General features: G+C 39.8%; 1 protein-coding gene and 1 long non-coding RNA gene across 3 annotated transcripts in view; one reads left to right on the forward strand and one right to left on the reverse strand.

The window, feature by feature from the left end:
- The window catches only part of dnah2 (dynein, axonemal, heavy chain 2), a 63,950-nt gene extending 53,988 nt beyond the window's left edge, over positions 1-9,962 (reverse strand). The window contains exons 1-13 of one of the 2 annotated variants that reach the window (XM_085451607.1): positions 9,766-9,962; positions 9,485-9,558; positions 9,199-9,363; positions 8,783-9,017; positions 7,916-8,026; positions 7,246-7,484; positions 6,831-7,022; positions 5,704-5,861; positions 3,609-3,696; positions 2,931-3,136; positions 2,419-2,548; positions 1,745-1,927; positions 1,416-1,624 (exon numbers count right to left, since the gene is read on the reverse strand). In XM_085451607.1, coding sequence (XP_085307733.1) covers positions 1,416-1,624; positions 1,745-1,927; positions 2,419-2,548; positions 2,931-3,136; positions 3,609-3,696; positions 5,704-5,861; positions 6,831-7,022; positions 7,246-7,484; positions 7,916-8,026; positions 8,783-9,017; positions 9,199-9,363; positions 9,485-9,517 — 1,949 coding nt within the window. In that variant the 5' untranslated portion in view covers positions 9,518-9,558; positions 9,766-9,962. Of the gene's footprint in view, positions 1-1,415; positions 1,625-1,744; positions 1,928-2,418; positions 2,549-2,930; positions 3,137-3,608; positions 3,697-5,703; positions 5,862-6,830; positions 7,023-7,245; positions 7,485-7,915; positions 8,027-8,782; positions 9,018-9,198; positions 9,364-9,484; positions 9,559-9,719 lie in introns of both variants that reach the window. The other variant, XM_085451608.1, reaches the window with a different exon arrangement.
- A 1-nt stretch (position 9,963) lies between these two features.
- Positions 9,964-15,440, forward strand: LOC146715178 (uncharacterized). The gene is made up of 3 exons (XR_014918922.1): positions 9,964-10,032; positions 12,838-12,907; positions 15,054-15,440. It is a non-coding gene; the product is annotated as an uncharacterized LOC146715178 (long non-coding RNA).
- Positions 15,441-26,652: the final 11,212 nt, after the last annotated feature.

A 26,652-nucleotide genomic window follows, 5' to 3' on the forward strand; every position in this document is an offset into this window, starting at 1 on the left:
TCAAAAATAGTGAGATATCTTGCAGAGGGATGCAGCAGTCTCAAAATTGCAAAGCTTCTGAAGCGTGATCATCGAACAATCAAGCGTTTCATTCAAAATAGTCAACAGCGTCGCAAGAAGCGTGTGGAAAAACCAAGGCGCAAAATAACTGCCCATGAACTGAGAAAAGTCAAGCGTGCAGCTGCCAAGATGCCACTTGCCACCAGTTTGGCCATATTTCAGAGCTGCAACATCACTGGAGTGCCCAAAAGCACAAGGTGTGCAATACTCAGAGACATGGCCAAGGTAAGAAAGGCTGAAAGACGACCACCACTGAACAAGACACACAAGCTGAAACGTCAAGACTGGGCCAAGAAATATCTCAAGACTGATTTTTCTAAGGTTTTATGGACTGATGAAATGAGAGTGAGTCTTGATGGGCCAGATGGATGGGCCCGTGGCTGGATTGGTAAAGGGCAGAGAGCTCCAGTCCGACTCAGACGCCAGCAAGGTGGAGGTGGAGTACTGGTTTGGGCTGGTATCATCAAAGATGAGCTTGTGGGGCCTTTTCGGGTTGAGGATGGAGTCAAGCTCAACTCCCAGTCCTACTGCCAGTTTCTGGAAGACACCTTCTTCAAGCAGTGGTACAGGAAGAAGTCTGCATCCTTGAAGGAAAACATGATTTTCATGCAGGACAATGCTCCATCACACGCGTCCAAGTACTCCACAGCGTGGCTGGCAAGAAAGGGTATAAAAGAAGAAAAACTAATGACATGGCCTCCTTGTTCACCTGATCTGAACCCCATTGAGAACCTGTGGTCCATCATCAAATGTGAGATTTACAAGGAGGGAAAACAGTACACCTCTCTGAACAGTGTCTGGGAGGCTGTGGTTGCTGCTGCACGCAATGTTGATGGTGAACAGATCAAAACACTGACAGAATCCATGGATGGCAGGCTTTTGAGTGTCCTTGCAAAGAAAGGTGGCTATATTGGCCGCTGTTTTGTTTTTGTTTTGTTTTTGAATGTCAGAAATGTATATTTGTGAATGTGGAGATGTTATATTGGTTTCACTGGTAAAAATAAATAATTGAAATGGGTATATGTTTGTTTTTTGTTAAGTTGCCTAATAATTATGCACAGTAATAGTCACCTGCACACACAGATATCCCCCTAAAATAGCTAAAACTAAAAACAAACTAAAAACTACTTCCAAAAACATTCAGCTTTGATATTAATGAGTTTTTTGGGTTCATTGAGAACATGGTTGTTGTTCAATAATAAAATTATTCCTCAAAAATACAACTTGCCTAATAATTCTGCACTCCCTGTATTTACCATCAGTTATAGTGCATCTAGGTTTATTACACAGAGTTTAGCATGTAAGCTTTGTACCTCTTGTGTTTAAGTCATGTGTGCTCGTGTTGTTTGACCCACTTGTCAAAGTTGATGTCCAGCTTCTTGTCCTTGCAGCGCACCATGAGTGGCTGCTCCAGGCGTTTGAGATACTGCACATCCAACTTCTGAGTCCATTCACTGAAGTTCTTCCTCACAATCTCATCCAGAATTTGCATAGTTTGACCACAGGTGGTAAGTAACTCCTTGCAGGTCTGAGAATCCAGTATTAAGTGGGCCTTCTGAAGCACCTGGAGGCAAAGGAAAGCAAACAGAGTAGAGGAGATGGAAGTAAGGTTGGTTAGTGATTGCAGAAAGCAATAATTGTGTACTAAAAATCAAAGGTCTTTCTTGTTGTCTAAACGCCTCACCTCCATGAATCTCTCTAACTGATGTCTTTGGGCCATCACCCAGTAGACCTGGCCTGCTTTCCGGGGCATATGATCAGGGTAAAACATTGAGGTCTGGTTCAGCTCTTTGTTTCCGATTTTAAGCTCTTTGTAAAAGATATTGAAGGTTTCCTCCAGCTTCTCTTCTACAGTGCGCTTAATGGACTGTGATGGAAGAATTCAAAGATACATGTTATGATGGTAACAGAAAAAAATAGGGCAAAGAGAAAAGTTTAGCTGTAATGAAAACAGAAAAATAGCATTTGATTGATCATTGCACTGAATGAAATCTGTAATTGGAACAAATCTGAAGGTCTCTAGTACAACAAAAGCAAACTATTCACCCATGTGTGCAACTGCTTTTACTCTAACAAACACACAAACTTGAGCACAGCAATTTATTCACCCCGTTATCATGGCAAAGTGTGTAATACGCTGCTCCATCGTGTCTTTGGACACATGTGCAGAAGTTGCAGTCACAGCAGGGTTTTGCCATGATACTGGGTTGATTTATTAGAATTAGCAACGCAGGACCAGATATTAACCTGTAACATTTAATTAAAAACAAATGAAAATGTGTTACATTGTTTAATACAAATTTAGCCAATGATAAAACTTGTGTAACTGTTTCTGTGAAAGTCTTTGTGAAAGCGTACCTTGCGAGCGAACAAAGGCGTAAAGACGTCAAGGAGCCGAATTCCTTCCTCAACTGTGTTCCCTGTCGTAAACACTGAACCAATCAGGCCCTGAATCTTCATCTCCAGATCTTTTACAAACGCACAAAACCTGTACACATGCATACACACACCAAAACATGTCTACAAGCCAAAATACTTAATGAATTTAGCAAAAGCATGCTAACAGAAGTGTAGACACGCATACTAACACTGATATCCGCAGAGACGCATTAATGTAGAGGAGAAGTTAAAATCGTGTAGGGATGTATTAACATAATGAGCATCCAGAGGTAAGATCAGAAAAACAGCTTTTATATTTGTTCACCTTCTGCCAAACCACTCATTTGGGTTGCATAGGTTCTGGTGCTCCCTTTATTTAACTGCCCGTGGCTCCCCACAAACAACAATTATATTTTATAAACATGAAAAAACCCTTTCAAACTATTATATTCCACATTCATTTGATTATTTTAAAACAAACAAAGCTTAACCTGTTGAATTCATTGCACCATGTGGTATCCTTGACATCAAGTATGCCCTTGTCAACAGAGCGTAGTTTTTCCAGGCTGCGATGGAAATCGCTTTCATTCTTCAGGAGGGTGCCAGTAAACCCTGGTCCCTTGCAACCACCTAAGCATGGCAGAGCCCTCTGCTGACCATCCTCCCAGCGGGCAAACTGATGCTGGCAGTCACATATCTGTGAGCAGACAAGAGAAGCTAATAATCTCATATCAAACAACATATATATCTATCCCACACAAGGGATTTTCTGAAATTATATTGGAGGTGATCACCTGCTGACTCATAAGACTACCTATAAAGTTGTCAACAATAAAGGCCACCTTACTCACACAAATGAACAAACTGTCACTATAATACTGTTTAAGAAATTGTATTTAAATAGAAACAAAATTTCTTTTCAGTTTTTGTTCTGGGTGTTTTGTCATTAGTCTCCATTTTACAGGAGCCCAAGCTGCTTTTATAGAAGAGTTCTGTCTACAGAAGAGCTACTGAAAGAGTAGGATAGCACAAGGTGGGTGCCATTTTTTCCTTTCTTTTTTTGAAACATGTCTTTTTAGTATTGTTCCTTTGCTCATGATGGTTAACCTGATAATTGTGATTCAGTATGCAGTGTTACTTGTTCTGTGCTACCGAGAGAAAATATTTACCTCAATTAGGTCTCTGAGCCTCTGAACATACGACTCAATCACCACGATAAACGTTGTTTTGTCCAGGACCCAGCCTTTTCGGGAATACCTGATGTGAATGAAAAAGGATAAAGATAAAGGAAAAGGCTAGAACAACGGAGCAAAGAGAGCAAAGAGAAACAGAAAAAAAGGCAGAAAATGGGCTTGGATGACTGGAGGTTGGTGGGCAACACTAAATGAAATGGTTTTTCATTTTATAATATATCTTTAGAGGTTATAAATAGGACGAGTGAAGTTTATCAATTGTGAAATCTTTAAAAAGAAAAAGTACACTGTATATATCAGTGGTCCCCAACATTTTTTGCACCACGGTCCGGCCTTTAAGGTGTCGTAGATGAATACAACAACATAAAACCAGTACTGGTACCAAAAAAAAGAAGATTTATTCATAACACACAGGAAAATAACCAGGGAATCTGAGTAAATGATAAAAACATTAAAAAAATAGTGCTAAAAAACGATAACAACCCTGAAAACCATAAACTTCACACCTGAGCCTCAACTCTTGCGGCTCGGTACCAAACGACTCACGGACTCATGGAAAAAGTCTGGAAACTGTGTAAAATGTAAATAAAACAGTATTCAAGGTCTTGTACATCTCAAAAATCTACATTTTAATCACAATAGAACAGAATAACAGATGTTTAAACTGAGAATGTGTTTCATTTAAAGAACAACATTCATTTTGAATTTGATAGCAACACGTGTCTAAAAAGTTCGGATGGGGTCATGTTTGCCACTGTGTAGCTCCCCTCTTCTTTTAACAACAGTCTGTAAGCATCTGTGAACTGAGGAGAACAGCTGCTGGACATTCATGTCCGATAGAGGATTCTAGCTGCTCTACATCTTCTTTGTTCTTCTTTGTCATATTTTTCTTTCAAGATGCGCCAAACGTTTTGGTTGGTGAAAGGTCTGAACTTCTACTGCGAAGCCACGATGTTGTAATAGATGCAGGATGTGGTTTGTCTTACTGAAATATGCGAGGCCTTCCCTGACAAAGACACCATCTGGATGGGAGCATGTATGCTGCTCTAAAACTTGTGTATTCCTTTCAGCACTGATGGTGCCTTTCCAGATGTGCAAGCTACCAATTCCATAGGCACCACGCACCATCAGGCTTTTGAACTGAGCACTGATAACCAGATGATACCTCTCTCCTCTTTAGTGCAGGGGATGTGGTGTCTTTCCAAAAAGAATTTTAAATTTGGATTCGTCTGACCACAGAACAGTTTTCCACTTTGCCTCAGTCCATCTTAAATGAGCTTTGGCCCAGAGAAGATGGCATTTCTGCATCATGTTCACATGTGGCTTCTTCTTTGCACGGTAGAGCTTTAATCTGCACTTGTGGATGGCATGGTTAACTGTGTTTACATACAGTCATTTCTGAAAACATTCCTGATTATATGTAGTGATTTTTATGACAGAAACATGCATGTTGCTGTTTTTTTGTTTGTTTGTTTTCTTTAATGCAGATCCCCAAGTGCCCAAAGACACAGGCTTAATATTGATTTTTAGCCTTGTCCTTTGTGCACAGTTTTTTTCCACATCCTCTGAATCTTTTGATTATATTATGTAGTTGGCAAGATATTCCAAGTCTTTGCAGTTTGACCTGGAGAAACATTATTCTGAAACTGTTTCACATTTGATAGTTTTTTTGTTCTTTGTGTATTTTATGTTCAATATAGGTATTTGTTGTGCCTGAAAATGAACAAATAAATGAATGAATGAATGAATGAATGAACCTCTGACCACCAAACTGCCTCTCTAAGATACTCAATCACTTTACTGACTGACTGTTATCCGTTAACCTAATTAACTACAAAATGTTCCTCCAGCTTTTTGGAATTCAGCTTTTATTTCAAGGTTGAGAACAAAATACAAGAAGATCTGAGGTGATGATCACTGTAACCAACATGGCTGAACTTATTTAAGTAAATATGAACCTAAATATGAATTTAGGTTCAAGTTCAGACTAACTATATACAACATATTTAGGAATTTAAAACAATCAAGAAAACTCTGTTTTGTATTTCTATGCATGTAAAATTTCTCCTACTTGTGATGAATTTTTGAGGCACGGAGGTAAACTTCCTTCCAGATCAGGCAACACTGCATGCAGTCGCTGAGGATTTGTTTGCTAGATAACACGTAGCCTTCAAAAATCCTGTCCAGACAGATCCTTTGAGAGCACAGACGGATGATCTCATTAGTCATCTGCAACACAGGGACATATAGTTTAAGTATTTGGCAGCTGAGCTTTTTCTTGCTCTTATTAACTTATTATAAGGAGAACAAAGAAAGCATCGCCCGTGTGCTACTTGTTAAATTACCCCAGTCACAGGTCATTACCCTGCAGCCTTCAAGATTTACAAATTATATGAATTATATTAACCAGACAAAGTGAATCTGAGCAAAAAAAAAAAAAAAGTAATGCAAGCATGCTAACTCAAAACATAATAATTTTATAATTATTATAATTTATCCCTCTGCTTGTGGAGCTGTCATTTTAAATGTAAAAATAAGTCGTGCAATGAAAATGATCAGATATTTTATTTGGTCCATTGACTTGCTAGATATCAGAACTCTGATGTCTACATATTCAAAACGGGTGCTCATGGTCTCTCTGATGATGATGATGGTGATGATGATGAGCACCAGCATGTGAGAAAAAGAAGGCACAACAACAGAAAATAATACAGCTTAAAAAGGTGCTCCTAGAAAAACATTTTATCACAAAATGAAAATATGTGATAAGTAAATAACAGAACAATGTATAACACAGTCAGCTGCCTTTCAAGTGATTCTCTTGGCCCACAGATGGACTTCAGTTTTAGGTTTATTTAAATAAAGCTGATATAGTTTATATAGCTTCTATTGTAGCTATGATGAAAAACAACCAGTATGAGCACTCCACATTTGATATATAGTGTATGACAAGTTAGATACAATCCACCAAATCTACAATGAAAGTACCAGAGCTTTTATATAAACACTGTTTTTCATTTTGATATTTAGGATATTACACAGTACAAGCCAGAGATAATAGATAAAAATTAGCCGAAAGTGTTATGTTAATGAGCACTGACCTGTCAAAATAAAATCCATAAAATGAACTGTATCATGAAAAGGACACTGGTTTAAGTCTAATGTTGAAATCTAGCGAGAGTTTAACATTTCAGGTACCTGGCGGAAGAAGTTGACGATCCTCTCACTGGTATTGTAGTGGGGGGAGTTGATCCAGATGATTCGAATGAGACTGACAATGTGTTTAAACTTGGAAGCAATTTGACTTGGTTTAAGCTGCTCAAGCTCTTCGCAAGGCTCCTTCAATATGGACAAGAAGGTCAGATTTGACTGGGCCTGAAGAGAACAATCCTGGGCAGAACACACACACAAAGTCAAGGTGAAATGAATGATTACTACTATTATTTCAGTCACATTCACCAAAGCTTTCACGTTCACATATTGAGGCCTTCCAGCTAGACTGCAACATACGAAGCACAACACTTTGTGCTTATGATGCTATTTGTTTTGTAAATAAAATGTTGACATTATTTGGATTAAATCTTTATTATAAGCTGACTTTGCGCAGATTTACCTGTATTTCATGGGCCAGCTGACAGAAGCGCTGTACATACAGAGACTTTGCAACCTGGAGGATGTTCTGGATGTGCTTGACCCCTGGCTTCTGTAGCTGCCGGCTGATGTTCAACAGCTGGGTAGAGCGAGTCTTCCAGAAGGATATCTCCCGCAGTGGACCACAGCTGTCTCTCATGTTCACAATGTCTTGCGCATTTAGTAGCTCCTTGATTTGATCAGTCCAGTGGATCATTACAACTAAAACATGTAGAACATGTGAATGGAGGACACAGGAAATTAAGGTAGGAACAAACAATATAGAAAAGACACATAATAAGTAGACATAAACTAGTGGTGTTATGCTATAACTACTAAGCATGACTACAGAAATGTCATGGATATGAGAATGCAACAGAGTTCTGAACATAGATGATGGAAATAGAAAGAAGCAGCCAAAAACATGAACAGGTGCAAATTTTGTAAGATGGACCTTGACTGAAATAAAATCACTGGAGAGCCTGAGACAGAAAGCTCATGGTGCAGTTTCAATGTTGTCTTCAGTATAAAGTCAGAGAACAGACATTTGTAAGTGTGAGCCTTTTAACCCATACCCTTCAGAGACACATGGAAACCAAAAGCAACCCTTGTCAGCTGCATGCAGATGCATACAAATAGCGCCGCTAGCTTACTTTCCATTCTCTGTATCAGCTTCCTGTCCTTGCTGGCCTCCTCAGCACTGCACTGCAGGCCTTCCATTGGGATGTAGAGAACAGTGTTCCCAAACTTCCTATGTACATCATCTGTTCAAAAAGAAAATAAAATTACACCACATGTGTAATGCTCATATGTGACCATCAACTACTCACGGCATCAACTGAAGTCATCTGACAAGTTCCATTCTTTTCATCCTTCCTACCTATAGTCCTGTTACACAGCACAATCTGCACGCAGAGGCCCATAAAATACCTTTCCCTCCATTTAAAGAAATACTGTATGCATACTATAAATAGACAATTCACAGTCACAGGGGAGCTTGATTGAATCACTTCTGTTTAACAATGCTCACCAGCCAGTGGGGTTGAGCTTGAATGATTTTGCAGGAATATTGGGAGACATATCCAAGAAAAGCTAAGCTTGCCTTCCGTATTTATCATCAAGAGTACAAGGCACTGGTACAAACGTACATTATACTATGTAAGCCTAAAGTCAAACTGGAAAGCAGCAAAAAGTTGGAAGTAAAAGATACGTGTGATTTTCACTGCCTATATTAAGGATTTGCAGATTGGAAGCATAAACAAGCAGGGGTGGGGGGGACATATTTGTAGAAGCAGAACTACTTCTGTTAAGTAAGATGAGGAAAAATACTTCAAAGGAAGTTGACAAAACTGCCTGTGTAGACTCTTCTTTAATGAGCCCTAAAGAGTCTCAATGACAAATCATAGTGCGAAAAGCAAAGCTAAATAACTTGAAAGAAGTCAAATAAACCGTATAATGTGAGACTAAGTGTTGAAAGAGTGAAATGCCTGTTTCTTTTTAAAAAAAAAAAATTTACCCACCTGTAAGGCTGGCGAGATATAAGTGCATGTGTTTGGTATAGCTGTCCTTGATGCTCTGCTCCCTGTAGGCACTAATGGCAACTGGGGGGGCGTGCAAACAGGTCATGTCTTGAAGCAGCCTCTGGATGGGGTTGCCTCGCACCGTGCCAAACTGTATGGCTGTATCAAACGTTTCTAGTGTGATTATGGCTTCTGGCACACGGACAAAATAGGACAACTGCCCTACCACCTCTCCCTATGAAGATAAATATTCAGATGCAGTGGTGAAAGAGACAGAAAAAGAAGGCAAAGGGGGCGACAGAATTAACAAACAAAACATTAGGCACTTTTATATTTTCCCCTCAAACATTACAAGACCAGTAAAATCAACTGAAATAAATCACCATACACAATGCTGAGAGGAAAGAGTGTTGTACCAGTAAGGGCATCGAGTACTCCACCCGAAGTCCAACCTTGGTGTCCAGGTAGACTACCATGGTTGTGATAGAGGCGTCTTCAATGAACTGATCCACAGCTTTCTCATTCTCCTCTGTCCATGATTCTTCGGTTACACCAGAAATAGCCACACAGTCGATGAACAACTTAGATGATAGTGAGATGAAAGGATGAGTATGTGTAGAGGAGTGGGGAGGAAAAGTTGATTAATAATTGCCACAACTCGTTAAGGTGGAAGAAAAAGTTGAATTTCTAAATCACAGTCACCTGACGAATAGCCTTAGAGTATTCCTCTTCCATTTCTTCTTTTTTCCGTCAAGCTTTCTGTTCTTTCTCTATGGCTGTGAAAGATTAAGGACACGAATATACGACACAGGCTACAGTGCAGCAGTGAATTGAAGCATCAAGTTTAAAACACACACACACGCACACACACATGTATATAGTTTAGTAAACCATTATGATTAAGTTACTGTAGCATGAGTGTTACAGACTAGCTTACCACATACTAGTTTAGGCAGTTGGTAAAGTTTTAGCGACGTCGTTACCTTTGGAGAGAAGTCTTCGGCAGCAAAAATATTTACTTCACCTTTCTATTTAAACCCTCCGACATGACAGCTGTAACCCGGTAAAAAAAACACACCAAAACATTTCCGTGAGGTCATTGTGACCGAACTTAAATCGGTAATTACACAAATGTTCGTCTATCTGGTCCTTCCTGTCCCTTTACAGTGAACCATGTGTGTGCTCGTCACCTTGGAAACCTTTGGTTGCCAGGGGAACCCACGTGGACTGGGGCTGAGCGCGGCAGACACGTGAGCGATATTGTTGGCAATACTGTTTTTGTTTTTTCCTTCCACAGTATATACAACTACAAATGCGTTTTTCTGGGGTTGTTGGAAGATTTATTTTGTAATTGTAAAATTTGTAATTTTTTCTACATCCTGTATGATCAGAAGCGTATTGCCAGTGCACATGGGCGCTTTCATATATTCAAGATTCAAGAGCTTTATTGTTTATATATAGTAAACGTGCACACAGGTGTTGGTAATCATATTAATTCTGTGCCTAAATGAAATAAAACCTTGAATCGTTTAATTACTAATATGTGTTTTTCTACCTCATTGGTGGAAAATATGGCGTCAAATCCGACCAACAACATGATTTTGTAAAATAAAAGTTCAGAGAAGGAAGATGTACATACTGGACTTTGACTGTATTTTCCCCTTAAGAATAAATGAAGTAAGTAAAAGATAAACTACTCAATGACCGAAGATGAGATTTTATTTATTTATTGTTTCGCCTTAGGTATTCTGTTAAATTTCTGGAATGCATAATTTATTGACAAACCAGTATGAACCAGTATGAATGAATGAGCCAGTAAATGAATAAACAAACCTTTTCCACGGATTAACAGAATATTTCTGTTTTTAGGAACAAAGTCCAAGTGATCTGCTCATACTAAAAACTTGTGTAGTGTAATATAAGAGAGTAAAAAAGTGACAAAATTTACATGGGTGAAGGTGTACTGATGTTGTAGCGATAGTGAGATTAAGAAGATTATATACGATTTAAAAGTGAAAAAGATTTCTAACAATAACATCACTTTATGTAAGGCATATTAGCTGCAGAATGTTTAGTATTTGTATATTGTTAAACACTTATTTTTTTCTCTTAGATTTGAAACTTACTTAGACCTTAATGAAGTCCACAGTAAAGAACAATAGTTCAAATTTGGATTAAGCCTGACTTCATTTAAATTCTACATACTGTCGAATGTGCCCCATACACCTTTCACCACTGAACAATGGACTGTATGTGCACAGTCACAATAAGCTTTGTCTGATATGAGGCAAAGGAAGCCTGTGTTTGGTCTTTGAGGGCGACAATCCTTAAATCTGAATACAACCTTGAACTCAGACTCCTCTCATTACAGGATTATTCATCCTCCCAGCTTACTTTCTTCAGGGTCCCTTCTCTTGTTTTTATTTGCCTCCCTTTCAGTCCTTTCCAGTGGGGAAGTCTGGGCTTTCTCTTCGTCTCTCACCCGAATGAACAACTCCAAACATCTTGTCTCTGAAGCGTCATTAGAATTCATTTGTTTGAATAGGTTAGTTTCTCCTTCAGTCACTGCCTCCTTCAGTTTGGGAAAAAGACCTCTTTGTATAAAATTAATTACTTCAACTTGATTAACTGAATCGTTTGCACGTGTGCTAACCTGGGTATTTGTCACATTTCTATCCGAACATGAGCCTATGAAGTCACGGAGAGATGTAATTAGTGCAGACCAGAAATGAATGAATTAAGCTTTTATGCAGATAGTTTTGTGAATTTGTCATGTCTGCATTGGTAAATACCGCCTCTTCCAGGAAATAACCATGTGCTCACGCTCTTCAGTTATACAAACTTGTACTTACTTTGGGCAATACAGGGGACAAATGACTCATACTGCTACCCTTCAGGGGCACCACAGCTGGTTGTGTGCTGAATACTTTTGTTCTCAAATCAATCAGGCTTGTAAATACTCTCCTTGCCCTTGACTTTACCCTTTATGTGAAACTGCAACTTACTTAGAACTTTTGGCATGGCCAGAATCCCCCAAGCACCTACCTATGTGCTAGAATCTAACAGTAGACATCACAGGTTAGCCTGCCAGCATTTTAATATAACTACTGGGCTATTTCTAGTTTCTGCTACAACATGCACTAAATTTTACACATGTAAGAGCTGCAGTATTAACCATCAGATAATTGCTTAACTTCCACTCGGGGCTTGCTCAGAATAGAAATGTGCTACTCAAAAAACTTCAAATTCTTAATGCATTTACAATTTCAGACCCTGGTGTGTCTAGGTAATATTAAACCCGAGCCATTAACAAATGAAAGCATCCCTCTGTGCCTCATATATATAAAAAATGACCAGTAACAGAGCTGATCCTGTTTCCCTGGTCAATTATGTCTGCCAGCCCAACCCTGGATAAATGTCCAGCCTTCACTGAGGTTGTAGGAAGTCGCTGACAGATGGAAACAAATGCATACGTGTGGATTAGGCAGATGAAAGCCCCTATGCCTGCCATACAGACCGAACCTACAGTGGATGTGTCATATGAACACTAAACACGCACACACACTACACCCTTGTGTAGAACCCAGCTAGAAAATTGCCAGAGACGCAGAGAGGCAGGCCACAATTAAAGCCATGAGTCTGTGAGCTCAGATCTAATGACAGGCTGCCAGGACAAGGAGGGCTGGAGAAGTGAGGGATGGGAGGATAAATAGGACACGGAGTCTATGATGGGCTGTTTACATCAGATAAGGCCAGAAAATATACAGCATTAGTTTGAAAAATGAGAAAAGACGTGAGTGCAGAGCAGCACAGATATGAAGAAATTTAAAAATGATAACGGGAAAAAAAGAGTTTTCTAGCTTACAATTGGTCAGTTTAATAGAGAAGCTCAACTGGGTAGCAGCAACCTTGATAACAATTCAGTATTTCAGTGAAGACAGCACACATACATGCAGAGCGATGCGCATGTAGTACAATGAGCTCAGGGCCTTTTTAGGAAAGTGAGCAGGCCTTGGAAGGTTTACTTTGCTTATTACTCTGCGATTTGTTCACAGACACTGGCTTTGTTCAGCCGCAGAGGGTTGAGGTGCGCTCCGCTGAACAGGGACTCAAAAGTATACACAGGTAGGTGCAACTCAAACAAACACACATCTGAATGTATGCTTTCTTGTACTTGCATAGCCAGGAAAAAATCTGACCCATGAATTTAAACGCATACTCCCCTGACCAACCCCTGCTCGGTCAACACACACACACACACACACACACACACACACACACACACACACACACTCTCTCTCTCCCTTTATAGTGAGAATCTTTTCCAGCCCCTTGACCCGGGCTGACGGTACCCTGCACTCTCTCTCCCCACTGTAAAGAGAGGTCCAGTGATAATGAAGCCAGAGATCCATCACTCTGTGTGTGTGTGAGTGATGGGAACAATGAGTTTCTATCTGTGCAGCCACGCAGAGTGATGGATAAATATACCTTTAATAACAGACCAGTGATTCAGTACAAAGACAGGCAGCTGTTTGTTTGGCTGAATGGAGAAGAAATCACAGCAGATCAAAATCCCACAGAACAGTATACAAGGAGGAGATCGTATTAAAGAATAACTCTATTTATGTGAATAACAAACACTGATTAGCAGCCTGAATTTGGTAATAAAACACTGATCAGGTAGCTAATGTTAAAAATGTAAAAAAACAAAAGATTTACTTGTAAATGTAGCTTTCATCGTGACTTTTTCCACCCAAAATTGTTTGTTTTATTCAAGGCTCATTCTCCAAAGAGCAGCTGTTTCGATATTATTGACACAAACACTTCAGGGAGAAACTGAAGAAGCGGCATAAATGGATAATTATATGTTGGGAAAGAATGAATGAGGACATAAAAGCAGTAGCAGTAGCCTTGAAAAATATAGGCTGAGAGGATGATGTTGCTGGCATGTGTGTACTGTGCATGTTTGTGTGTGTGGGCCTGGCACCGTAGTGCTTCCTGAGTTTCACAGATGCAGTGAAAGGACTCTTCCAAACTGAATGACATCACCTCTAAGTTTGACAAATGCAGCGAAAGGACTTTTGAAAACTGCATGACATCACCGCTAAGCCTTTGGCCATTTTCTTCAGCTCCACAGGAGACGAAAAAAAAAGACCCGCAAACACAGTTTCAGTTGACAATCTGTCATCATAACCCCCGCTTAAAGTGGAAATTTTGCTGTCGCCCTGTCTAATCTGGATCTTCTGAAATTGCACAGTGATTTATTTTTTGCTTTTTTAAGAATAATGAAAAAAAAATGTTAAAGAAGCAACAGGACTGATGGTCTGTGCCGCTCTGTTAGCTGTTTTCAGAGACGCGTTCGCAAATAGATTACCGATGTTGTCTGCCTTGACAACACTCACACACCCACAGGAAGACTTGCCAGGAAAAAAACAGCAAGCAACCCTTATCAACACACTGAGACCCAAGCAAAAGCAAATCCACTGCAAATTGAGCAACTCAAAAGTAAATCACACCTATTAAAAACCCCCATAAAAACATCTTTTCATCTGAAGGATCTTCAGTTCTTTTTATTATTCCATTTCTTTTAATAAAATGTACATTGCAAAAACGTGTAGAATACTAAAATTATTAAACAAATACATCCTAAGTAATTAAAACTTTTATTTTTTCATGCAGTCACACCAGTTGGCTGCCTTTCCCTGAGTCCTGTTGGGTTGGAGGTTTCTTCCTGTTACAAGGGAGTTTTTCCTTCCCACTGTTGCCCAGTGCTTACTCAAAGTGGGTTGTTTTATTGTCAGGGTTTTCTCTATAGCGTCTTTATCTTACGATATAAATCTCCTTTAGGTGATTGTTGTTGTGATTTGGTGCTTTTCTAAATAAAACTGAACTGTGTTGAGCTGCAAACTAATAATCATTTGCCACATTCGCGCTCTTGTTGGGTATTCTTAGCATGTTACAGATAAAACTGCGCAGTACACTCAACGCTTTAATCACATCTTGACAGCTGGATCAAGTGCAAACACACTGCAGACTGCAGTTCTGTAAATGAGAAATTGCATTTTATCTGCTCTGCCACTAGAATGGACCCAGTCTTAAATCATCTGAGAGTGGCTGGTTAGAAATGTTGGACATGAAACGAGTGGACACGAGTGCCTGTGTGTATTTGTGTAAGTGATTAAATGAAAAAAAAGAAAAGACAAAAAAAAAAGCAAGGACTAAGTGTTCCTGTCACTGTTGATCAGGGTGCCGCTGTGTCTATATTTTCCAGGATGAAATGCTCCGAGGAGCCACTTGGTGGTGCTGGCACTCTGCGGCCGTGAGGAGCTTCTGCAAGGAGACGAAATGGCCTCTGTCAGCTCCAAGTGCAGCTGTGTCCTTCCTCAAAAAAACAAATGGGTTTTACATCTGAACCCAAACACGTACTTTAATTTATCTGAAGCAAAGCAGCGTGCTTTGAAATAAATGGTAGCACCTTTATTATTGCGTAGGTTGAGGTTAAAGGTGCTGTTCATAATTCTAGTTTTCACATTTGAGCTCTGTTAACTGCCTCGAGAAGACACTTTATAGCATCAGGTAACGTTTTGCCCATATTGAATAAACAGTGTGGCACAGGCTCTCTTAAAGTAGGGCTGCTTTATCACAGCATCACATGACTCCCGTGGATCGTAAATAAACTGATTGTAAATAATCACTTCCTCTTTTATTTTGAAATTACTCATCTGTTGAATTGATTTTGGTTCTACTTCTGCCCTTTTGTTTCTGCATCCTGTTTTCAGCCTGTACCCTCTAAGCGTCTGTGTTTGATTTTTGGATCTGGGACTTTGACCCTGCCTTTTGCGTGCTCCTTTTGTTGTTTTGTTGTTGCTGTTTACTTGTGTGTGACCCCTGCTTCATTGATCAAAACTGTGATTACAGACCTTTACTGTGAGTGCTGTGTGATCCTTGCTTTTAAGTCCGCTCTCGATTCAAGTCATTGAAGACGTCCGTTCCAGTCATCTGTGACAAGACCTTATTAGGGACCTCTGCTATGAGATAGTCCAGTGGATCCCTGGGATTCTCCACACATAGGTGCAGACTGAGCAGACTCTCACTCACCTGGGAGGCATCAAGACGAGGATCCTAAGCGACTGATTTCGAAATGCGAGACAGCATGCCAAGGGCAAGCGAAACAGTTCTTCAGCAGAGTGTAGACTAAAGTGGTAAATATAGAAGTGGTGAGAAAGACATTTCAACAAAGGCCATAAGAAGGCTTCAGTCTCATGTATCTGAGTGAGATTGTCACTATCCATTAGTCTAATTGGCCTTTACTCTGACAGGGTATGAAATGACCTTTCTGCTTGAGTTAAGCCTTTATTTGTGCTTTAGAGCAGATTACTGACAAGGAAACATCAGCCGTGCATTAATTCCATTGAGTCATCACCATCACAACTAAAATCACTACTCCACTGTATCATTTGCTGGGTTTCAGCATTAGCTTATCTACTGTTTACATGGCATTCCATCTAATCTTGCATGTGGCAATAACTCATAGTTTCCTTCATGTTGCAAAGTTTTTTATCATGAACTGTTTTTCAAACCAGTCTGTGCAAACTTATTCTAAGGAAAGATGCTGTTTTTAAAGTATGATATGAGGGTCATATTCATTTATTTTGGTTTACACACGCTTAAGGGGGCAGGTAGAAACTTTTTGCTCTGGAGATACTTTTGTTAGGACCATTCTGAGTTTAAGTATTCATGCTTCTGTGTACATTTTGTTATGGTTATGGGCTGTCTTTTTTGGTTCTGACAAATGCAACACAGCATGAGCAAATAACCTAAAGTTATCTGGGCATTTCAAATTTGCTGGTCTGGGTGGTAGAGATGAAGTAAAATGTGAAGTTTATGTGTCATGTTTGAGCTTGTCTAGCTCAGAAATCTATGACAGACACGGAGGTCAACCAATTGTTGACCTTGCTTTATTTATGTGTGGTTAAATTACAGTGATATAAACAGAACAGTGCATGCGCTGCTCTGTCTTTTCATCTCTGCATCGTCTTCAAGGAAGAATTAAATTAACAACAGCAATAGATATCAAACAAAAACCCTCTGCCAAAATGATCCCTAATGAATCTTTATTAGGCTACATCAAAACCTTTAAGGGTGTTTCATACAAGCACTGATATGATATATAGCCTACATTTGAAATCAGACATAAATCTCATCGCAATACATTTACCCTCTAACAATCAATACCTCCAACTGGAGAATAAACCAAAACTGTGTGTTGCTCTGCATCGATAGTGAAGCGCTCCGGGTGATGAAACAAGGTTTAATAAACATACTAGATGAATGAGTTTTTAAAAAAAGAGGTTCTTCATTTTAACTAAATAATACCATCTCTTTCCACCAAACCTTCGACTCCTACCAACATAAATACTAATTAGATGGTACAAGCATGCAAGTACACCATGGCAATAGCTATTAAGAGCAATATAAACACTCTGTTGTCTGTCCAGACTTGCCCTTTTTCCCTATTAAAGGAAAAACAGAGCTAAAGCATACAACAATGGGGCCTAGTAGGAAATGAACCGAGGACACTGCAGTTACAGTACAAAGTGCGAGCATCAAGTTTCCCATAAAAGAAAAACCTGCTTATCTGCTTTAAATGTGACAAAAGTCAGGTAAGTATGGTGGGTGGTGAAGGAAAATTCTGTTGGTGTGGCCGAAACTCTGCCTTAGATGTCACTGTGCAAAATATCGGCACAAAGCCAATGAAGTTGAGTCAGGATCTAACTAGAAGTGCACAGGAATAATATAAAATGCAGAAAGTGCAGGTATATAGAATGAAAGTGCTGCTGCATGGTTGAGGCTAGCATTTAGCACAATATATACAGTTTGTTTTATACATATTACAAAAACCACAGTTTGTTGTATTTGCTATATACATTAGATCGGATCCTTAGGTGCACAGCGAGAGGAACTTGGTGTAATTTTAGAGTTTTTTATGCTCAAATGTCATAGCATGTCTCAGAAGTACAAGGCCACCAGATGTCCTGATGGTTCTTTTGTGGGTTTTGTGCTATGCAATGTTTTCTTTTGTAGGTGCTAGCTTTACTAGCTCGGTGATAGAATAGGTCTGGTCCTCGATATTCCATATATCACATATATTCTTTTGCACACGCCACAGCCATTTTAAGGGCAATGGATCATCATGCATTCAATGTGGTGAAAATCAAACTGGACTAAAAAGACTAAAATGTTCTACTGGTGGCCAACTGTTATATATCTAAGTCAAAAAGGGGGGGGGGGGGGGGGTAAATATGGAGGGATGAAAATGAATCAAAGGAAAGACAATAAAGATCGACTTCCCCAAACAAACAAATTGCTTGATGCATGACAGTGACATTTCCCTAGTTACAGAAAGGTGTGTCTGATAAGCAACAAACCACAGAAAGTGACAGTCAAGTCTCCACTGGTATAATAAATAGCTGCAAATCATGCTGATGAGCACGAGAGAGCTGGGAAACAGTGGGTCGATACTGGGAGTGAAAGATTCATCTGAACAAACCAAATCAATCAAATATTCACAGATGACACTTGAGCCAAAAAGAAAAAAAAAACACTTGTGAAAGAAGAAAAATGCTATTAAGCAGCAAAACAAATCACAGAGAGGCAGGCAGGAAGATGGAGCAAAGATGATGGTGCTGTACTGTTCTTGACGCCCTCTTCTATCATGTTCCTGGCAACTGAGGCCTGGCACTGGCCCACAGAGGAAAGACTCAAGTGCTTGCTCGTGTCAAAAGGCCTCAGCCAGTTCCATCAGCGCGCCCATGGGGTCCACTCCAAGAGACACAACAAAGATCAGAGCAGTCCTAGCGCTGGAGAATAGAGTCAACAAAGACAGAGAACGAAAGTGAGGACGGATGAGCCAACACAATGTAACTAAGTGTAACTGACAGTTACCCTTTGATGGTATTTTGTGTTTTCAAGTGCACCTCAATCCAAGTGAACTAGACAAGTGACGCGCAAAACAAATAACTAAACCTCTACAGAGTACTTTAGCACTGCGTCAGTGTCTGGTACACATTTTAGCCTGAAAAGTCAAACCAAAAAAACTAAAAAAGACAGCTACGGTGGAGAGCGTGGGTGGACAGCCTGAACCATAAGCAGAGAGAAAAAGAGAGACAACCACATGGATAGAGTGATGGTGTAGAACAAGACAGAAGAAGCAACGGGGATTGATGAGATAACAGCTGACACTCACAGCTTGTAGAGCGGTGGAGAGCAGGCAGCTCCACAAAGAAAACACTGAGGTTGTTAACAATGAAGAAGATGATGCACAAGGACATGCAGTTCAGATACTGGGAGCGCACCGTCAACACCTTCAACAGCTTATTAGAGCTACGAAATCAGCTGTTAAGAGCGTCTTCGAACAAGATGTAAAGGAAGAGAAGTGCAAGCAAGAAAGTACGTGACGAGAGAGTGAATGCACAGGATGAGGAAGTTGGGTCTTAATGTATGTTTATAAAGGAGAAACTTTAGTCAAACTTGCTAAGTTAATACAAGTCTCAAATCATGGGCCCACATCATTATCTAAAGTAGACTAGATAAACACCAGATTCTAATCCAGGCTGAAGGGAAAAGAAAAAAAATCCTCCTGTGATCACGTTAATATTGAACTCGGCTTTGTCGAATCTAATTCGCTCTGATAGAATAAAGCAACGGAAGCTGAGTGACAGATATCCACAAACCCACACACTCTCTTGCTCTCTTTAGCGAAGCCGCCATGAACAGATCCTCAGCTGTCAGAAAAAGAAAAAGGATAAGACAAGTATTGATCATCACAAGAGCACACACTGAAGGGGACTGTTTTTCTTAATCAAATACAGAAAGTGTACAGTTGTTCTCAACCCTCGGCGTCATGTTTCAGCGAAACCTTGAAACTTTTCTGCGTATGGCAGGAAAAATGTGATGAAAACACCGAAATTGCACACGCTGGCTTTCACAAAAAAACATCCGCCCTCACACCTGTCTTCACTTCAACTTTATTGATACGAGTGGAGGAGAGTATTCGCATGGAGCTAAAATGAAAAACTCCAACAGCACACAGAAAAGTGAAGGTTTCATTGTTGTTGCTCGAAGGAAGTGGATGAAAATGCAAAAGTTGGACAGACTTTGCCGAGGCTGGTCGTCCACCTGAACGCCTTCATCAAGCTTCTAACAATTTTAGCAGTTCCATGATTTTTTTTTTTAATGACGAGACCAAACAAACAACACATGGATCATAGAGTACAAAGCTTGTCTCAGTCATATTGAGAAATTCACCAGATATAAAGGTAGTCATGGGAATGCTATCTTTGAACGGCTGTGAAAGAGACTGTGCAACTGAATGGGCCGTCTTTGAGGGAAACATTAACTTCCACTTTTCAGTGGGCTGCCTTTTGGGGCTTTAAGTGTGTTCCAAGCCTTTGAAAATGAAAGACTTGTCCTGTTGGCTTATCTCAAATCAAATACAACAAAGACAAGATGTCTGTGTTTGTTGTGTTCTTTCTTACAAGTCTTCCTCCTGCTGAGGAAGAAGCTGGAGTCATCTGTGTTGGCACACATCTGGAGGCTTAAGAGCAGCTTATTGAGTTCAAACACAATACTGCACGTGTACTTGAAGATGCACACAAACACACCTAGCTTCAGTAATGGACAAGAATCACAATAAGCCACTGCATAGACTACTACATGTCTGCATAATACACAGTATAAAACATGGATGTAGCCATTGTGACGACACCCATTAGTTAGGCTCTGCTTTAAGCGTTTTCGATGGTACCGTGTTGGTTTTTTGAGGCCAGGCGTTATTTCATATGCTTAATTTTCAGCTAACACTAGCAAGCTTGATTAGCAAGCTGCATAGTAGTACAGGTCCAATGCTGTGACACATATATTGGGCCAAAGACTGCACACTTGATTCAGTCATGTCACAGTGTATCTGATGTCTCTGTGTTAGTGTTTTTACTTAATAACACTGGTCCAGGACCAACATTGAAACTGATGTCATAGCTTTGCAATGTGGGGGGAAAAGGGAAAAGACAAACCTTAAAACTCTTTTGCTAGTTTTTAAACGTGGTAGCTACCTTCTTGGTTAATGCTGAATAAATGCTCAGACAACTACTGGTCAGTTGCAATATTGATCCTGGCCCAACATTATTATTTGAGATAATAATTATTATTATTGAGATGCAGGAAGAACACTAATACAGGGATATCAGATTGTCCCTCCTGTCACAGTCAGTAGAGCTGGAGACTCAAGGCTGCTCTGCTAGCTAAGCTAACTAATGTTAGCTAGCTAATGTAAAGTAAACATTTAAGTGTCTCACCCCACACAGTTAATGCCAGACTAGCAGCATGTAGTTATTTAAAATGATATTTAACTGCTATTTTCTGCCTCACTGACCACTATCTTGCTTTTTCTCCTCTTCTTTGTTTTCTTCTTTCCTTTTCATTCCCAGAATGATAACTGCTCTTTAGTTTCTCTGAGTAGCTTGTTGTTATTGGGTTTGTTTAAACTGAATCATGCACGCAACTGGCATCCGGAGTGACCAGTCATGTGGGGCCCCCTGAGGGTGGTAGGGTCTCTCTTACTGTAACTAAAAAAACACTCCTGCAGTTTGCCAGACCACATGGGTTCCTCATTGACCTGTGGCCTCAAGCAGTTGTCTGCCTTGCCTGGTGGCAAACAGTACGTTTGATTTGTGCTAAGGACCAATAAAACACCTTTCAGAACTGAAGCACAAACTTCAAGGATGATCTATAACATGCAGTAATCCTAAATATTGGGCAGACCATTTATTAAAAATGTCTAAAAAAAAAAGGCACCAACAGCAAACACATGATAAAGAGCTTCAGTTTAATGACCCAAAGTAGCGGATAAAGCCTAGAAGACTGTGACTGGAGCTTATAAGTCCTGTTCTGAAGTCTCAAGATGAAGTTTTCCATTGTTGCCATCTCGGTTGGTTGCTTGCTTTGTTCAAAAAGGAAAAGGAAAAAAAAAATTTGACAAGAAGGGGTAGGTCTGACTGTGAAACCATAAGCTCAATAACAACTCATTAGCCACTGAGCGTGCAGTTTTATACCACAATTAATCTTACAATTTGAAACTCGGTATAACCAAGATTTGTAAAAGAGACTTAATTTTTTATTCACTATGACCAAAGTGAGTGACTCAGCCCATAAACTCAGCAGGAAAGTGCCATAGGACCAAAGTCATTTTTTGCAGCCACAGCTATCATCATCTGGCCGTCTTCAAATAGAATGCAGCTTTTTAGGCACTTCCCTATTTGCTTCATTTTTCTGTCTGTAAAGCAGCATCCATGTTTTATGCTTTCTGTGAGAGGAACTGCACTTTTTGCCACTTCAGCTCTGATTTCCCTTTTTATGGTGCAGAGGCTGCCCTTGATTGTAGGTAGCAGGTTAATGAAAAACAATTTTTGGTGTGTTTTCTTCTTCTTCTTCTTTTTTTTCCCCCAAGATTGCAGATGCTACATACCCATCAGGGGTTTTAGTATTATGGCTGTTCGTTAGTCTGCATTCCCTGTACTGAGGCCGTTTCATGAAAAATCTTTATTTTTAGGGGAAATCAATGTCTTAAACAGGAATGTACCTTTTCCAAAAGCATATATACTATTAAGCTTACCATAGCTCTAAACTCAGACTGTATCCTTGCTTGCTTGATCGATCATTTATTTTAGCATATGCATACACATATACAAGATAGAGCATATATACAGAAAGGAAAATACAGGGAGTGCAGAATTATTAGGCAAGTTGTATTTTTGAGGAATAATTTTATTATTGAACAACAACCATGTTCTCAATGAACCCAAAAAACTCATTAATATCAAAGCTGAATGTTTTTGGAAGTAGTTTTTAGTTTGTTTTAGTTTTAGCTATTTTAGGGGGATATCTGTGTGTGCAGGTGACTATTACTGTGCATAATTATTAGGCAACTTAACAAAAAACAAATATATACCCATTTCAATTATTGATTTTTACCAGTGAAACCAATATAACATCTCCACATTCACAAATATACATTTCTGACATTCAAAAACAAAACAAAAACAAAACAGCGGCCAATATAGCCACCTTTCTTTGCAAGGACACTGAAAAGCCTGCCATCCATGGATTCTGTCAGTGTTTTGATCTGTTCACCATCAACATTGCGTGCAGCAGCAACCACAGCCTCCCAGACACTGTTCAGAGAGGTGTACTGTTTTCCCTCCTTGTAAATCTCACATTTGATGATGGACCACAGGTTCTCAATGGGGTTCAGATCAGGTGAACAAGGTGGCCATGTCATTAGTTTTTCTTCTTTTATACCCTTTCTTGCCAGCCACGCTGTGGAGTACTTGGACGCGTGTGATGGAGCACTGTCCTGCATGAAAATCATGTTTTTCTTGAAGGATGCAGACTTCTTCCTGTACCACTGCTTGAAGAAGGTGTCTTCCAGAAACTGGCAGTAGGACTGGGAGTTGAGCTTGACTCCATCCTCAAGCCGAAAAGGCCCCACAAGCTCATCTTTGATGATACCAGCCCAAACCAGTACTCCACCTCCACCTTGCTGGCGTCTGAGTCGGACTGGAGCTCTCTGCCCTTTACCAATCCAGCCACGGGCCCATCCATCTGGCCCATCAAGACTCACTCTCATTTCATCAGTCCATAAAACCTTAGAAAAATCAGTCTTGAGATATTTCTTGGCCCAGTCTTGACGTTTCAGCTTGTGTGTCTTGTTCAGTGGTGGTCGTCTTTCAGCCTTTCTTACCTTGGCCATGTCTCTGAGTATTGCACACCTTGTGCTTTTGGGCACTCCAGTGATGTTGCAGCTCTGAAATATGGCCAAACTGGTGGCAAGTGGCATGTTGGCAGCTGCACGCTTGACTTTTCTCAGTTCATGGGCAGTTATTTGGCGCCTTGGTTTTTCCACACGCTTCTTGCGACCCTGTTGACTATTTTGAATGAAACGCTTGATTGTTCGATGATCACGCTTCAGAAGCTTTGCAATTTTGAGACTGCTGCATCCCTCTGCAAGATATCTCACTATTTTTGACTTTTCTGAGCCTGTCAAGTCCTTCTTTTGACCCATTTTGCCAAAGGAAAGGACGTTGCCTAATAATTATGCACACCTGATATAGGGTGTTGATGTCATTAGACCACACCCCTTCTCATTACAGAGATGCACATCACCTAATATGCTTAATTGGTAGTAAGCTTTCGAGCCTATACAGCTTGGAGTAAGACAACATGCATGAAGAGGATGATGTGGACAAAATACTCATTTGCCTAATAATTCTGCACTCCCTGTATTGTCTTCTAGTACAACTGGTGCTCAAAGAGCAGTGGGAAGAAGTAATACTTATATACTCCCACCGCTTCACATGTAACTATGTTGGCAGATTAGACATTGTTTCTAAGATCAAAGAATCCAATCAATACTACACAGTTTTAAGGTTATATCTTGACCATTTATAACTTAAACTCTCTTTTTTTTCAGGCTCCCTTTCCCTATATAGAGTTAAGTTATAAATCATGTCAGACATTGACAAAGATAGCCCACTGTTACTAAATCAAGGGTACATGAGGGCATTGTCTGTCTCAGTACAGAGCACTGAATTTAGGATATTCAGTATACAAAATTTCTCCTTACAAAGGTAAATGAAGTCGGCTAAATAATGCATTAGACACAAACAGTATCATAACTGCCCCCATAAATTTAAAGGCTACTGTAATTAGGCAATTATCCAGTAGTACTGCAACAGTACATGTGGTGTACATGGAGCGTAGTTTATTAGTACTGTTTAGGGTTTAATCATTCAGGCTGGAAGCTCCAGCCTGATTCCAGTAAATTTAAGAAAAAGCTGACTTAGAACAAAGCCACGGTTATTTTAAAGGTTTGGTCCCAGTAGAGAGCTTAGGGGAGGTTAAGTAAGGTGAAAGAAAGGTAGAGAGGCAGAGGAGAGGAACAAAGGGGGAGCAGCTAATAGTTTGGAGGATCTAGGAATAAAAAATTTATGGGGTAAAATAAGGTTCCTTTAGTCCATCCGTCAGCATTGGTGCAGTGGAAATTAGTCTCTGCTCTAGACAACTCTCCACCCCCACACTACACTTCTACAATAACCTTTTGTGTTAAACAGTCCTTCTTTGCTGTATCCCTGGTTTGTATACTGGGTCAGAGACAATACATGTATTTTTCAGTTTGTGTCAATATTTCTTTCTTTTTATTCTCTGCTTTTAGCTTTTAAACTATTTGCACTCTCATCATCTCTGGACCTTTCTCCACCCTTTCTTTCGTCTCCCTACTGTAAGTCCTCCTGCTATGGCTCTTTGCCATTTCTTGCCTTCTGTTTTCCACTAATTTGCTTTTGTTTTCCCTCCTCCCTCTCATTATTTCTCCTATTCCTTCTCACTTCTTACATAATGACTGCTCTGTCAGTTCAGCCTCTCTTTTGTTGACTGCCACTATATCTTTTCCTGTCCTTCCAAAGTCTCTCGTACTTATGTCCAAAGCAAATAGTCAAAAAACATAATATATGCGATATAGTTGATCATTACAAACATCAAAAACATTCATAAGTCATCTGAGATCACATAATCAGTATTATTAAGGCCCCTTTCTCCAAACTGACAAATTTCAGAGCTACCATTGGCCCTTAAATAAAACAAGCATTTTCAGTTAGAGCTACAAATCCTCTACCTTATAAAAATGACATTAATAGATATTTTTAAAGGGGATTAAATGTGTTTATGTAAGAGACTACTTAGTAGGCGTGTGTAAAACATTGAAGCTTCTCAGAAAGGTGATGGTGGTAGGCAGTTCTTTTCAAGCAACCAGTTTTTTGCCAACTGGTTGGGGAATACATGTTTTTCTCTAGTGGCAGGTGCTTTCCAGGGGTCACTGACTGGTCTGTAGACCCGCATGACTGAGACTTTAGCAAATCCATGTGACTGTCATCGACTTCCAGGGACCACTCACATCTGAACTCAAAGTAAAAGTACTTAAAACAGCATTCTTAGTGGCCACCAGAGAGCAGCTCCTTCAACTCAATTGAATTCAGTTTTATTTTATTTATACAGCGCCAAATGACAATGACCTTAAGGTGCTTTATATTGTAAGGTAAAGACCGTAGAATACAGAGAAAAGAGATAAAACCCAGCAATCATAGCACACAAACCTGTATTCTTTCCAGTTGCCACCAGGCAGCAGCTCCTTTATGACATTATGTGCATATTGACCTCAGTAGCTGTCCGTCATAATGGATGTGATACGCCAGTGGTGGTTACTGGACTATCTGGTAACCACGATGATTGTTGGCGGATAAGTTAACATCACATCAATAGCGGACATATGTGTGCAAAACCTCAACAGAACATGCTCACTTGGTTTATTACATCAGTAAATATATATTATAAGGATTTGCTTATTCAGTTTTCCTGATATGTGCAATTTGTTTTAAGTCTGTTTATTACTAGCTGGAAATAGCATCCCATTTGATGTCACAGATCTAGCTTGTTAGCCAAGCTAGCTAACTAGCATTAGCGCAGTAAATCCTATAGCTGCAGCTCTACTACGTCTGATTTTCTTTATATGCATGCCATTTTGTCTTTCCTTAGCAAGTAAGCGATTGAACCATTATGGAGTAGGCATATTTGCACATGCAGTGGCTTAAAAAAGTATTTGTCCCCCTGATTATTTCTTAACCTGTTGATGGTAATATGATGGTCTGGGCCTGCTCTGCTGCTTCAGGACCTGTATAACTGGCTGTAAGTGATGGACCTATAACTTTTGCTCTCTACCAGAAATCCTGATGGACATCCAGTCATCAGTATGTGCCCCAAAC

The sequence above is a fragment of the Copadichromis virginalis genome, linkage group LG3 (genome assembly GCF_057382275.1).
Source record: "Copadichromis virginalis isolate Kocher_CV1m ecotype Utaka linkage group LG3, C_Virginalis_male_GT1.1, whole genome shotgun sequence".
NCBI classification, from domain to species: domain Eukaryota; kingdom Metazoa; phylum Chordata; class Actinopteri; order Cichliformes; family Cichlidae; genus Copadichromis; species Copadichromis virginalis.